Source organism: Pseudophryne corroboree, chromosome 4, assembly GCF_028390025.1.
Source record: "Pseudophryne corroboree isolate aPseCor3 chromosome 4, aPseCor3.hap2, whole genome shotgun sequence".
Taxonomy (NCBI): domain Eukaryota; kingdom Metazoa; phylum Chordata; class Amphibia; order Anura; family Myobatrachidae; genus Pseudophryne; species Pseudophryne corroboree.
Window position 1 is genome coordinate 417,223,590 of NC_086447.1, and position 14,031 is coordinate 417,237,620.

Below are 14,031 nucleotides of genomic sequence, written 5' to 3' on the forward strand. Positions count from 1 at the left end.
CTGAACACATCCGTGAAATCTTGATATGGAGGAGGTGGAACATCAGACGACCTGGGGGAGGAAGAACAGACAGGCAATACTTTAAACAAACATGTCTCAGCACAGGAGGAACCCCATGCCAGGATTTGCGTAGTCGTCCAATCAATTGTAGGATTGTGAAGACGGAGCCATGGAAGGCCCAGGACCACAGGATGTGTGGCTCTTGGAATCACTAAAAAAGAAATAAGTTCGGAATGAAGAACTCCCACTCTCAGACGAACTGGTAGAGTCCTTAAAGAAATAACTGCATCAAAAATCTTGCTGCCATCCACGGCAGTTAAAGAAATGGACGAAGGAAGTCTCTCGGTGGGTAGGGACCACCGTTTAACATAGGCTTCGGTAATAAAGTTCCCAGCTGCTCCGGAATCAAGGAGGGCAATGACGTTCCGATAACGTTGAGCAACTTGAAGCGAGACTGGGAGATCACAATCTTGAGGAGATGGAGAGGAGATCATTACTCCTAGCCGGCCCTCTCCTTGGCGAGCTAGGATTTGGAGTTTCCCGGACGTTTGGGACAGGCATTAATGGTGTGAGACGGAGCTGCACAATAGAGACAGAGAAACTCGGAGAGACGTCTTCGGCGCTCAGCAGGAGTTAAACGGGAACGGCCAAGTTGCATGGGCTCATCTTTAGATGGTGACAGTTGACGAGGAGGAGGAGCAGAAGATTTTGGAGCAGATGATCTTCCACGCTCAGTTGCTCTCTCTCTGAAACGTAAATCAACTTTCGTGCAGAGTGAGATTAGCTCATCTAACTTAGAAGGTAAGTCTCTGGTAGCTAACTCATCTTTAATACGCTCAGATAAGCCATGCCAGAATGCAGCATACAGGGCCTCGTCGTTCCACGCCAGTTCAGATGCCAGGATCTGGAACTGTATCAGATATTGTCCTACAGTACGTGACCCCTGGCGTAAACGGAGAATCTCGGATGAAGCTGAGGTTACCCGGCCTGGCTCGTCGAAGATGCGCCTGAATGTTGACACGAAGGCAGTGTAGGAAGATAGCAGGGTGTCGAACCTCTCCCATAACGGTGATGCCCAATCAAGGGCTGAGCCACTGAGAAGAGAAATAATGTAGGCAATTTTTGTACGGTCACTGGGAAAATTGCCAGGTTGTAGCTCAAACTGAATCTCACACTGGTTGAGAAATCCCCTGCAGAATCTTGGAGATCCATCAAATTTTGCTGGCGTTGGAAGATGAAGACGTGGAGCAGAAATGGGTAAGGTGGGTGGGGTTATAGCTGAAGTCACTGTGGTTGACGCACCAGACGCGCCTGATCCACGGAGAGTTGTCTGAATCCCATCCAGCCGAGTAGAGAGATCCTGGAGACAGCGGATGATGTGGCCCTGTGCAGCCTCCTGATGTTCTAGTCGGGCTGCCAGTTCTTGCATCGGCCTGGCCGCTTGATCCTGGTCTCCGGCTGGATTCATTAGGTCAGTGCTTACTGTCACAACTGAGGGCCTGAGCTGACGGGAGGCAGCCTCAGTTGTAGGGGCTGAGATGTACCGGAACCTGGGAGGTTGTATCAGACCCCTGGACATGTAAGTAACATGAATAATAACTGCCCGAAGGCGTGACCACGACAACTTGGATAAAAGTCAATGATGTTTATTATGACAACTCCGCAACACAGCAGCAATAAAAGAAAACGTAAAAAGTCAGCAAAGAATAAATACAGTTCCTGGGTACTACAGGATGGCAGGAGCCACAGGGCACTGGTAGTGTGAGATAGTTCTTATGATCTTCTAGATGGAAAGTCCTTACCAGGCCCGACTGTAGCAATGGAGATAACCCAGGATTGTGCCAGCTGGTGTTCCAGGAAAAGCTGGGTTGCTGAAGATAAAACAGCTGCTGTGGATACTGGCTGGAACCAGACTGTTGTTAGTACGGAGTGGATACTGGCTGGAACCAGTTAAATAATAAATGAACTTGGGAGCGATGAAATATGAACTGAAATGTAGAACTTGAGAGCGGAGAAATAATAATACCGGTGGAGAGTGGTAAAGTGTAGAAAGGACACCGGCCCTTTAAGAGAAGCTGTACTCTGCTGGAAGCTGAGCTGGAAGCAGGTAAGGCTGTAGCTGGAAACAGATGAATCCACAATGGGTTGGAGAGTCAGGCTACACCGCAGGTGGAATGCTGGTGCGGGTCTCTATGGTGGAAGTCTTGAGACAGGAGCTGGAACCTGGAAGACAATCACAGGAGAGAGACAAACAGGAACTAGGTTTGACAACCAAAGCACTGACGCCTTCCTTGCTCAGGCACAGTGTATTTATACCTGCAGCAAGGAAGGGATTGGCTAGGCAATTATGCAGATTATCAATACTGAGAACAGATTGGTGGAAATGATCAGCTGACAGAATCCAAGATGGCTGCGCCCATGCAGACACTTGGAGGGAAGTTTGGTTTGTAATCCATGTGGTAATGAAAACAGTAATGGCGGCGCCGGCCACCGGAGACAGGAGGCGCCAGGCTGACAGATGCACATCCAACCACGCGGACACAGCGGAGGCCGCGGCTGACGTAATCGCCACTCAGACACTCTGCATGCAGAAGTTCAGGGACGGCGGCGGAGGCCGCGGGAGACGCCATGCCAGGTGTAATATGGCGTTTACTGTGACAGCGTCCCAGAGTGACAGGAGAGGATACAGGAATGTACACATCAGGATAACAGATGGAATCCGGTCCTGGAGCGCTGAGCCAGCCTTAGGAGGCATCTGATGGGTAAGAAATGGCGTCCAGATACCCGGATCGTGACACATACATGTCGACACACACGTACCGACACACAGCAGACACACAGGGAATGCTCTTATCGAAGACAGGACCCCACTAGCCCTTTGGGGAGACAGAGGGAGAGTTTGCCAGCACACACCCAAGCGCTATAATATATATGGGAACAACCTTATATAAGTGTTGTATCCTTATAGCAGCTTAAATATATAAAATATTGCCAAAAAAGGTGCCCCCCCCTCTCTGTTTTACCCTGTTTCTGTAGTGCAGTGCAGGGGAGAGTCCTGGGAGCCTTCCTCACAGCGGAGCTGAGCAGGAAAATGGCGCTGTGTGCTGAGGAGAATAAGCCCCGCCCCCTATTCCGGCGGGCTTTTCTCCCGGAGTTTGAGATATCTGGCATGGGTTTAATACATCCATATAGCCTCAAGGGCTATATGTGATGTATTTTTTAGCCATAAAAGGTATTATACATTGCTGCCCAGGGCGCCCCCAGCAGCGCCCTGCACCCTCCGTGACCTATGGTGTGAAGTGTGTGACAACAATGGCGCACAGCTGCAGTGCTGTGCGCTACCTTCATGAAGACTGAAAAGCCTTCTGCCGCCGGTTTCTGGACCTTCAATCTTCAGCATCTGCAAGGGGGGTCGGCGGCGCGGCTCCGGGACGAACCCCAGGGTGAGACCTGTGTTCCGACTCCCTCTGGAGCTAATGGTGTCCAGTAGCCTAAGAAGCCAATCCATCCTGCACGCAAGTGAGTTGAACTTCTCTCCCCTAAGTCCCTCGATGCAGTGAGCCTGTTGCCAGCAGGACTCACTGAACATAAAAAACCTAAAAACTTTTTCTAAGCAGCTCCTTAAGAGAGCCACCTAGATTGCACCCTGCTCGGACGGGCACAAAAACCTAACTGAGGCTTGGAGGAGGGTCATGGGGGGAGGAGCCAGTGCACACCACCTGATCCTAAAGCTTTACTTTTGTGCCCTGTCTCCTGCGGAGCCGCTATTCCCCATGGTCCTGACGGAGTCCCCAGCATCCACTTAGGACGTCAGAGAAATTAAGATTATCGCACCACAATTGCATTTAAAAGGCTAATTATGATACGTACGCCCCATAGTCAGCAGAAACAGTAATTAATACCCCTTTCAGATTACAAAGCTGTGTCACACCCAGGATTGTGTACACGGCTCCAACCCCGATGCGACTTGGCTGAGACCCCTTTCACACAGGAACTGGACCTGTCTTATTCCCAGGACGATGACACCACTGCACACAGGGGCAGCGCTGGCACTTATAATCTACTAGCACCGGCTCTTCCTATGCTGTAAAAGGGTCCTGAGTCTGATCCACAACGGTTTACCTGTTTACACTGAGCTTTACCCGGGTTCTTCCCAGGAAACACCCTGCTCGTAGCAGGGTTGGATTCCCAGGTCACTGGACCAGAGTTGAGCCGTTTCCACTGACAAAATTCCCGGGGTTGATGTGCATTCACGTGCAATAACCCGGGATTTTCATGTCAGTGCAAATGGGGTAGCAGCTGACAATGTGTAAATGTTGGACAAGAATACTAGCTGTGAGAACCTCTTAGACAGTTATCATGGGGGATATTCAATTAGTGCCAGATTTTCAGACAATCGGAAAATTGGCACTAATTCAATCTATGTGTATTCAATAGCGGAGATTTTTACCCATTTTTGGATCCATTCTCGCCCATGGCTTTTCTTTATTTTTTTTCGAATCGGCATGGGCAAAAATGGACCTACAAACGGGGGAAAACGCCCGCAAATTCAACAAAACACGTGTATCAGCGGCAAATTTGCCTATACACGTGGTTTTCGCCAAGGCAGGATTTTTTGACCAGTCGAAAAAATGGCACGGGCATTGAATAGGTAAAATGTAAATTCGCCCTAAAAACGGGCGAAAAGTGCAGTTTTTTCGACTGGTCTAAAAATTGCACTAATTGAATCCCCCCCTTAGCGGGAATTCAAATGTTATTGCCTCCCAATCTCCCATCTAAAGTGACAGGAGATCACAGGGGGTGATATTCATTTGATGCCCCCTATTGCGCATTAGTGTTGGGTTTAGCCGCGTAAAGTGGCTAAACCCGACTAAACTAATAGGCGTGATTGGAAAAAGTACAGTTTTAGCGCCCAAATGATTCAATTTTCACACATTTCAGCTCACCACCCCCTGGTGGGAGCGAGCTGAAATGTAGTCACCGGCAGCTGATCGCACCCGAACTGAGCTATATTTCAATATCTCCGTTGGGCGCCGTCTAGTGACTGCTGGCGTCTAAAAGATTTGATTTCCGCCCAATAAGTCATACGAACAATTATTCCCTGACCCTGAACAACATTTCCATGATGAACACTTTTTTTGGTAGCTACTGATCTCTTTGATTAATTCTGTGATTGTCATTGTGTTTCTATACATCCATCTCTTTAAATTAGGTAATATTCCATTAATGTTCTCTCAACTGATCTTAATGACAGTTTTTTATGAGGCCATCATGCTAATGAAAGTTTGGCAAACATTACACAATTTTGGAGCAAAATATATCAGATTAATATAAATATATGGAACGCAATAAGAGAACTATGAACTCAAAATCAAATGTTTATCAAAGCAGGTGGATAACAATGTAATGAACAGCTTCTTGATGTCTTTTTGGTGCAAGCGACTTTAGCAATTTAAATGGAAAAGAAAAACACTTACGATGGTGCAATGTCTAAGTGATTTATGTTGTATCCAGACATACTGAATCCTCCAAATGTGGTTGACAGTGTGAGGAATACAACTGCCAGGGTATAACTACATCCAGTGTAACCAGCCGCCAACAGAAATACTGCAGGTCCAATCATTCCTAAAAAATATCCATAATAAGTATATATATATATATATATAGTATAAGTGTATACATGTACATGCATTGGAGTTATCTGCAATCCAAATCTAATATAAAAATGGATCCTTCTTTAATAGATGAAGACACTAACAAGAACAAGCATTTGTAATTATACGCTGATCACAAATTTCCTAAAGCCATCATCTGAAGGTAATCAGTGATGTAAAGAGGGAAGTTTAAGTCACAATCTTATGTTAAAAACAAATAAAATCTCAAACATTCTGACACAGGTTTGTGGATGTGAATCATTTCCTGCTAAACAGAGATTTCCGAGGACACCAGAAAGGGGTTGCTAGAGCTCACATATAGTAATTGCTGTGCTGTTCTCACTGGCGTCAGGAAAATGTGTGGGCAGAGCAGACTTTCTATACATCAGGTTCCACTTTAGTTCCTGTGGAAAACATCTGAAACAGTGTTAAAGTGGCAGCTGGAAAACTTTTTTCTGTGTTTTTCTTTTTTGTCTCCCCCAAGAGGATAGAGGGCTTGATGCAGAGCTGGATGCAGAAGCATAATCAGCAGCGTCTACTGACGGTCTGCGACTTTATGCAAATGCTGCTACAAAGTCCTTCCCTTGTGTTCATCCAAATGTCCAAGGACTGAGATGCCCACTTTCAGTGTCTGCATACGCAGTAATACTGATTGGTACGTTCTTAGACTTCACTATCAACACATGCACCAGCACTATAGCAGGAGCAGTTTCTCCATATGACTATGGCCACCTATGTCTGCCGCTGTGTGCCTGTGTACGCAGCTGCTTGCATTGACATGCCTGTGGCACTCCCATAGCATTTCCATTAAACAGACCATGTTTGCATGGATCACTAGCCACCGCCAAAAAAAGCTCCAAACTTTTTCACAACATTTCTGATACTGGCCATTTCATTCGTAAAAGCTTCTCCAATAGACTGAGACACACAGGAAGCTTTATTGGATCTAGTTGGAGATTGTTAATCCTTTATTTGCCTGGTGGGCCATCATTCTAATATATCTATAAACCTTTATTTGCTGCAATTGCACAGTGTTTAAGGCTGGATGTTGCCTTGATATACTATTAAACTCTATTTTCCTTGGTGGACAACCATTTTTGGCACATCATTAAATTGTCACATTTGTACAACTATTTAAGAGATACCCCTGATGAAGTGTCATATGGAGACTAAACGCGTAAAATAGAGACGTCACAGGATCCACTTTTAAGGGCATGCGATTAAGAATCTATAGCCCTGGAATTAGGGTGACAAGAAATTGGAAAGATCAACCCCAAGAGTGGAATACCTAACAGCAATTTAGAAAAATTGTACTGTGTAAGCATTGCTCTAGTCTACTGTGTGAGATTAAAGGCTTTAATAAAAAAATAAATACAAACATTTATACTCAATTTTAGGCATCCTTTTGGTTGTTGCATAACAGAGTTCTTGAACAACAGAATTTTTGAACATTCTGGCCAACGGTTACACAGCAAATCATCTATATCAATGTGTGTGTACCCCTAATTTGTGCACTCCCGCAGTCGTTAGCTGCTGCAGGGCTGACAAAAGATATTGCTGGCAACTTGATTCAGTGAAAATGAAGAATGAAATGGTATGTTGCTCCGTCCTTCATATGAAGATGTTGTTACTGACCACAGGAGTGCGCAAATTATGGATACACACATAGTGATATAGACTATTTGTTTTGCCGACATCGCTGTAGTGTGTTTACACCTGCATTACATTATTTATTAAATTGAGCACCTTCCCAATGTTTTAAGGGTATATTGTTTTGCCCATGCTAACAGAAGACCCATTGAAAAAAGCGGCATTAATTTTAGGCATGTGTGGAAAAAATTATTCAAATTAAGAATGCTTTAAAAATAAAAGTGTTAATAGTTTATTTTTATCAATTAACAAAATGCTAAGTGAATGAACAGAAGAGAAATTTAAACAAATCAATATTTGTGGTGACCACCCTTTGGGGTATATTCAATTAGGGTCAGTTCCATTCCGACATACATTTGTCGGAATGGATCCGACAAGGGCTATTCAAAGCCCATCTCAATTCGACTTTAAATAAGTTGAATTGAGATGAAGGGGGCGAGCCGCGGGCAGACGGGGGACAGCAGCGCTGCAGGAGGATGTGGCACAGCCGCCAGACCTCGCGGCAGCGTCCATCCGGCTCCAGCAAGCGGGACCTCACTTGCTGGAGCCGGATGGACGCTACCGTGAGCGGTGGCAATTACACATCCTCCTGCAGCGCTGCTGTCCCCTGTCTCCCCGCTGCTCTCCCCCGTCTGCCCGCGGCTCTCCCCCCTCTCAGGTCCCTCATCTCAGCTCGACTGAGTCGAACTGAGATGGTCGGAAACGGGGCCAAAACCTGTCAAATTTGGCCCCGTTTCCCGCAGAAGTACGCGAATCGGTAGCTATACCGCCGATTCACGTACTATTCAACAAGTCGAATTCCCCGACTTGTCGAATAAAAATGCTCGGCACTGAATAGGTCGGAACCCCTTCCGACTTGAAAAAGTTGAAAACTGCGGTCTTTTCGACAAGACGGCAGTTTCGACCTTAATTGAATATACCCTTGTCTTCAAAACGGAATAAATTCTTCTAGGTACACTTGGACACTGTTTTTGAAGAAACTTGGCAGGGAGGTTGTTCCAAACATCTTGAAGAACTTAACCACAGATGTTCTGTGGATGTAGGATTGCTCAAATCCTTCTGTCTCTACATGTAATACCAGACAGACTCGATGATGTTGAGATTAGGGCTCTCTGGGAGCCATGTCATCACTTCTACGACTCCTTGTTCTTCTTTGCGCTGAAGATAGTTCTTAATGACATTAGCTATATGTTTGGGGTCGTTGTCCTACTGCAGAATACATTTGGAGCCAATCAGACGACTCATTGATGGTATTGCATGATGGATAAGTACCTGCCTGTATTTCTCAGAATTAAAGCACAAAGAATCGGGCAACATTGAGAACCGTAGATGCAATGATCAGCCGAGGAAACTAAGTGCATCAGGTGAAAGACACATCATGCTTACTTCCCTTCAAAATCAAAAGCTGTCCATCAGTGCCTTCAGCTCAGAAATGGCAGAAACCAGTGGGACCCAAGTACACCCATCTACTGTTCCAAGGAGTCTGGCTAGAAGAGGTCATCATGGAAGAAATGCGGCCATAAAGCCATACCTTCGAGGTGGAAAGAAGGCCACGCAACTCAATTATGCATGAAAACATAGGAATTGGGGTGTAGAAAAATGGCAGCAGGTGCTCTGGACTGATGAGTCAAAATTTAAAATATTAACAGAAGGTAGTTTGCTCGACGAAGGACTGGAGAGCGGTACAATAATGAGTGTCTGCAGGCAAAAGTGAAGCATGGTGGCGGTTCCTTACAAGTTTGGAGCTGCATTTCAGCAAATGGAGTTAGGGATTTGGTCAGGATTAAGGGTGTCCTCAATGCTGAGAAATACAGACAGGTACTTATCCATTATGCAATAGCATCAGAAAGGCATCTGATTGGCTCCAAATTTATTCTGCAACAGGTCATCGACCCCAAACACACAGCCAATGTCATTAAGAACTACAGTGCATCCGGAAAGTATTCACAGCGCTTCACTTTTTCTGCATTTTATGTTACAGCCTTATTCCAAAATAAATTAAATTTTCCCTAGAAATTCTACACACAATACCCCATAATGACAACGTGAAAAAAGTTTTTATTGTGATTTTTGAAAATGTATTAAAAATAAAAAATGGAGAAATCACATGATTATAAGTATTCACAGCCTTTGCCATGAAGCTAATAATTGATCTCAGGTGCATTCTGTTTCCACTGATCATCCGTGAGATGTTCCTACAGCTTAATTGGAGTCCACCTGTGGTAAATTCAGTTGATGGACATGATTTGGAAAGGCACACACCTGTTTATATAAGGTCCCACACTTGACAGTGCATGTCTGGGCACAAACCAAGCATGACGTCAAAGGAATTATCTGTAGACCTCCGAGACAGGATTGTATCGACTCTCGAGGCACATATCTGGAGAAGGTTACAGTAAAATATCTGCTGCTTTAAAGGTCCCAATGAACACAGTGGTCTTCATCATCCGTACATGGAAGAAGTTCGGAACCACCAGGACTCTTCCTAGAGCTGGCCGGCTGTTTAAACTTAGCGATTAGGAGAGAAGGGCCCTAGTCAGGGAGGTGACTAAGAACCCGATGGTCACTCTGTCAGAGCTACAGCCTTCCTCTGTGGAAAGAGGAGAACCTTCCAGAAGGACAACCATCTCTGCAGCAATCCACCAATCAGGCCTGTATGGTAGAGTGGCCAGATGGAAGCCACTCCTTAGTAAAAAGCACATGGCAGCCCATCTGGAGTTTGCAATAATGCACATGAAGGACTCTCAGACCTTGAGAAACAAAATTCTCTGGTCTGATGAGACAAAGATTGAACTATTTGGCATGAATGCCAGGCGTCATGTTTGGAAGAAACCAGGCCCCGCTCATTACCAGGCCAATACCATTCCTACAGTGAAGCATGGTGGTGGCAGCCATATGCTGTGGGGATGTTTTTCAGTGGCAGGAACTGGGAGACTAGTCAGGCTAGAGTGAAAGATGAATGCAGCAATGTACAGAGACATCCTGGATGAAAACCTGCTCCAGAGTGCTCTTGACCACAGACTGGGGCGACTGTTCATCTTCCAGCAGGAGAATGACCCTAAGCACACAGCCAAGACATCAAAGGAGTTGCTTCAGGAAAACTCTGTTAATGTCCCTGAGTGGCCCAGACAGAGCCAAGACTTGAATCCGATTGAACATCTCTGGAGAGATCTGAAAATGGCTGTGCACCAACACTTTCGATCCAACCTGAAAGAGCTTGAGAGGTGCTGCAAAGAGGAATGGGTGAAACTATCCTAAGATAGGTGTGCCAAGCTTGTAGCATCATATTCAAAAAGACTTGAGGCTGTGATTGCTGCCAAAGGTGAAACAACAAAGGCTGTGAATACTTATGTACATGTGATTTATTAGTTTTTTTATTGTTAATAAAAATTTGAAAAAAATCTAAAAAAAAAAAAATGTTTTCACGATGTCATTATGGGGTATTGTGTGTAGAATTTTGAGGGAATTTTTTTTTATTTCATTTTGAAATACGGCTGTAACATAACAAACTGTTGAAAAAGTGAAGCGATGTGAATACTTTCCGGATGCACTGTATCTTCAGCGTAAAGATTAGGGATTATATGGCCATCACAGCGCCCTGATCTCATAATCATCAGGTCTGTCTGGGATTAAATGAAGACAGAAGGATTTGAGCAAGCCTACATCCACAGAAGATCTGTGGTTAGTTTGCCAAGATACAAAGGTATATAAATAAACAATCTAAATTTACTCTTATGGGGATGAGGTGGTGGTAATTTGTTCAGAAGTAACAGGAAAAACTGAAAATTCGACCAAAGGCTAGGAATATTTCGCATGTCAGGCTGCAAAAACCTGCAAGAACGCTTTCCAGGCAACAAGCACACAGCTGATGCTCATTATGGAGATAATATGGGTGGGGTCTGATTGCTTGACAGCTAAAAGTCATGATGAATGATGATTGTATGTGCAGCAAATTATTTCACAACTTACAGACTTATATTTAACTTACCCAATGTGTTAAATATTTTGCGGACGGCTACAGTTGAGAAATTCAGCCTCTCTCTCATGAAGTCTGCAATGAGACCAGTAATGTTCATACACAGCCAACACCCAAAGTAAGGGAGTGCAGAGAGAAAGCCATTCTGTAACAAAACAGACAAACACAATTATCCAAACAACCAGTGAAGTTAATGAGCTCATTAAAATGTACAATGTAAGAGCGGTGGAGTGCTAAATTTTTCACATGTATTATTTAAAGTCCCATGACTGCTCTTGCACCATTGTGTTTTGTACAATCCAATTCCAGTTTATACATGTCTGTGTGTTTTGTTTTTGTGTCTACTGAGAAATCAAGATGATATTAAATAACTGAGTGCCCCCACTAGAGTTTTCATTTTCTCCTACTGCCCATACAAAAGGTTTGTTAGGTAAGAGATACCCATCCATAGCTTTTTAGGAACAATTCCTGAGCTGGACAGGTAGCCCGATATGGTAATAGTTCCCTGGATTGCACCTTTCTCAGAATATCGTCTACATACAGAAAAATGGTATGCCGTTAGCATACCGATGGATGGGATCCGGGCTGTCACAATAACGCCGCCGGGATCCCACCAGGGGCACCAACCGCAGCCAGAATACCGGCAAGGTAGGTGAATCCCCCTCTGAGGAAGAATAGAACCTGTGGCGAGCAAAGCTCGCCACCGAGCCCGAAAGGGGCTACGTTGCTCCTCCCCCCCAGCACCGGTATAATGACACATACTGATCCCCAGAAACATGACCCCTAAATGCATAGAAGTGCCGCTACAGAGGCTAGGACTTTGGAGAAGAAATGTAGGGCTAACAATTGATTGAGCTGCCTGAAGATCACAGAGGATATGTACTGGTTATATTACAAACACCATCACTATTACTAGCGATGCAATGAAGTAGAATTTAATTGGGCACCAGGACTGTTTGTATAAATGTAGGCATTTGTTAAAGAAGGTAATAGAAAAAATATATTGGGAGAAAGCTGCAAAAGTGCAATAAACGATCAAAACCAAATGGGAAAATACACAGACATCTGGTGACTGACCAAGTACTATCTTAAATAAAGGCTAGACCAAGGCTGGCCAAACCGGTCCTCGAGATCCACCAACAGTTCATGTTTTCCAGGCCTCCTGGAGATCTGTAGAATTGTCATTTAGGAATGAATGCAGCACATCTCAATTAGTAATGACTACACCTGTGCACCAGCTAGGTGGTCTGGAAAATGTGAACTGTTGGTAGATCTCGAGGACTGGTTTGGCAAGCTCTGGGCTAGACTCTTCTATAATGCACTCTTTATCTTCATAAATGGGGCAAGATTTACGAATTAGTGGGTTTGTTGGGGTTTAGAATCCAATGGGACCCATTGTGGTTTGACGGCTGGTTCTAAGCCCAAATACAGCATTTACGGACATTTAGGTCTGTTTGATCTTCTATAAAGAACCAGTTATTGATTCCAGTCAGTTTCAAAATCCCTATCCCGCTGCAAATCATCAACCTACTCATTCGTGTCTACGTGTGACCTTGCATTCGTGTCAGGCTGCCATAGGGAGATGTTGCTGCATTTATTTGTTTTGTCAAGTTCAGCTGGATGCTTATATGGACTGAAGAGGACCAAGCCCATAGATAAACGAGGGGACTAGGAGTTTTTTAAATTTGGTAAGGGAGTTCGGTTTTGTTTTTTAATTGCTTTTACAAATGCAATACAGGTGCCAGCAGACCCTGTTTGCCAGGATATGCTGGTACTTGTATATCTCCAAGTGCCTGCATGCTCTGGCAGCCATTTAAATTGACTTGCTGGAACTTGTAGATCAGGCCTGGCCAACCTGTGGCTCACCAGCTACAAATCCCAGCATGCCCTGTCACAGTTTTGTTATTAGGGAATGTAAAACTGTGGCAGGGCATGCTGGGGCTTGTGGTTTCACAATAGCTGGAGAGCCACATGTTGGCCAGGCCTGCTGTAGATTCACAACTGGGAGTGGGGAAGGGGTGTACATGGAGTATACTCGTGCATAGGATAGGAACCAATAATTGTAAATAACATATTGCAAATTTATATAGAAAATAAAAACGTGTAGGTTAATGCAGTGGAAAACAACTACATTCCAAAAATTTTGAAGGAGAAATGTTTTGTACATGGAGGTGTATCTATATAGTACAAAGTTTTGAAAAAGAGAGAAAGGTACACTTACGTTTGGGGCTCACTACTACCCTAAAGTTACACACTACTACCTTAAGGTAGTAGTGTGCCCAAAACAAAAGAGTACCTTTCTCTTCTTTTCAAAACTTTGGAACCTGTAGTTTGCCAGCAAGAGACCATATTATAACTATTATTAACACTTTACTAACCCCACAGCTAGAGTTCCAGAGCCCAGGGGTAGTGGGGAATAGCTCTAGTGCTCAGAAAGGACAAACATCCTCATATTGGGGCTGCATCAGAGGTGGATGCATTGCCAATGTTGTACATGGTGAAGTGATTTCCTGCTACTATGCATGCGTCCCTATTTAGTCCACACAGTGGAAGTTGCAATGTTAGACGCATGCACGGAGAAGCATATTTTAAATATATTTGGGTTTCCCGGGCAGTGACTAAGAGGTGGCTTAGCGCACACACAGAGATGTACATCTCATAGGCGTGTTATGGTAACGTCATGGGTGTGTTGGTGAAAGTGGCTGCGTACACAGACGCTCAACTGCTCACACAGGAGGCCATACACGGATG

The 14,031-nt window shown here is 44.6% G+C and overlaps 1 protein-coding gene across 3 annotated transcripts in view; it reads right to left on the reverse strand.

Annotated features, from left to right (window-relative positions):
• SLC17A5 (solute carrier family 17 member 5) overlaps positions 1 to 14,031 on the reverse strand; it is a 108,336-nt gene that overhangs the window by 16,658 nt on the left and 77,647 nt on the right. For all 3 annotated transcript variants that reach the window (XM_063916816.1, XM_063916817.1, XM_063916818.1), the window contains exons 8-9: positions 11,293 to 11,425; positions 5,478 to 5,625 (exon numbers count right to left, since the gene is read on the reverse strand). In XM_063916816.1, coding sequence (XP_063772886.1) covers positions 5,478 to 5,625; positions 11,293 to 11,425 — 281 coding nt within the window. The remainder of the gene's footprint in view (positions 1 to 5,477; positions 5,626 to 11,292; positions 11,426 to 14,031) is intronic.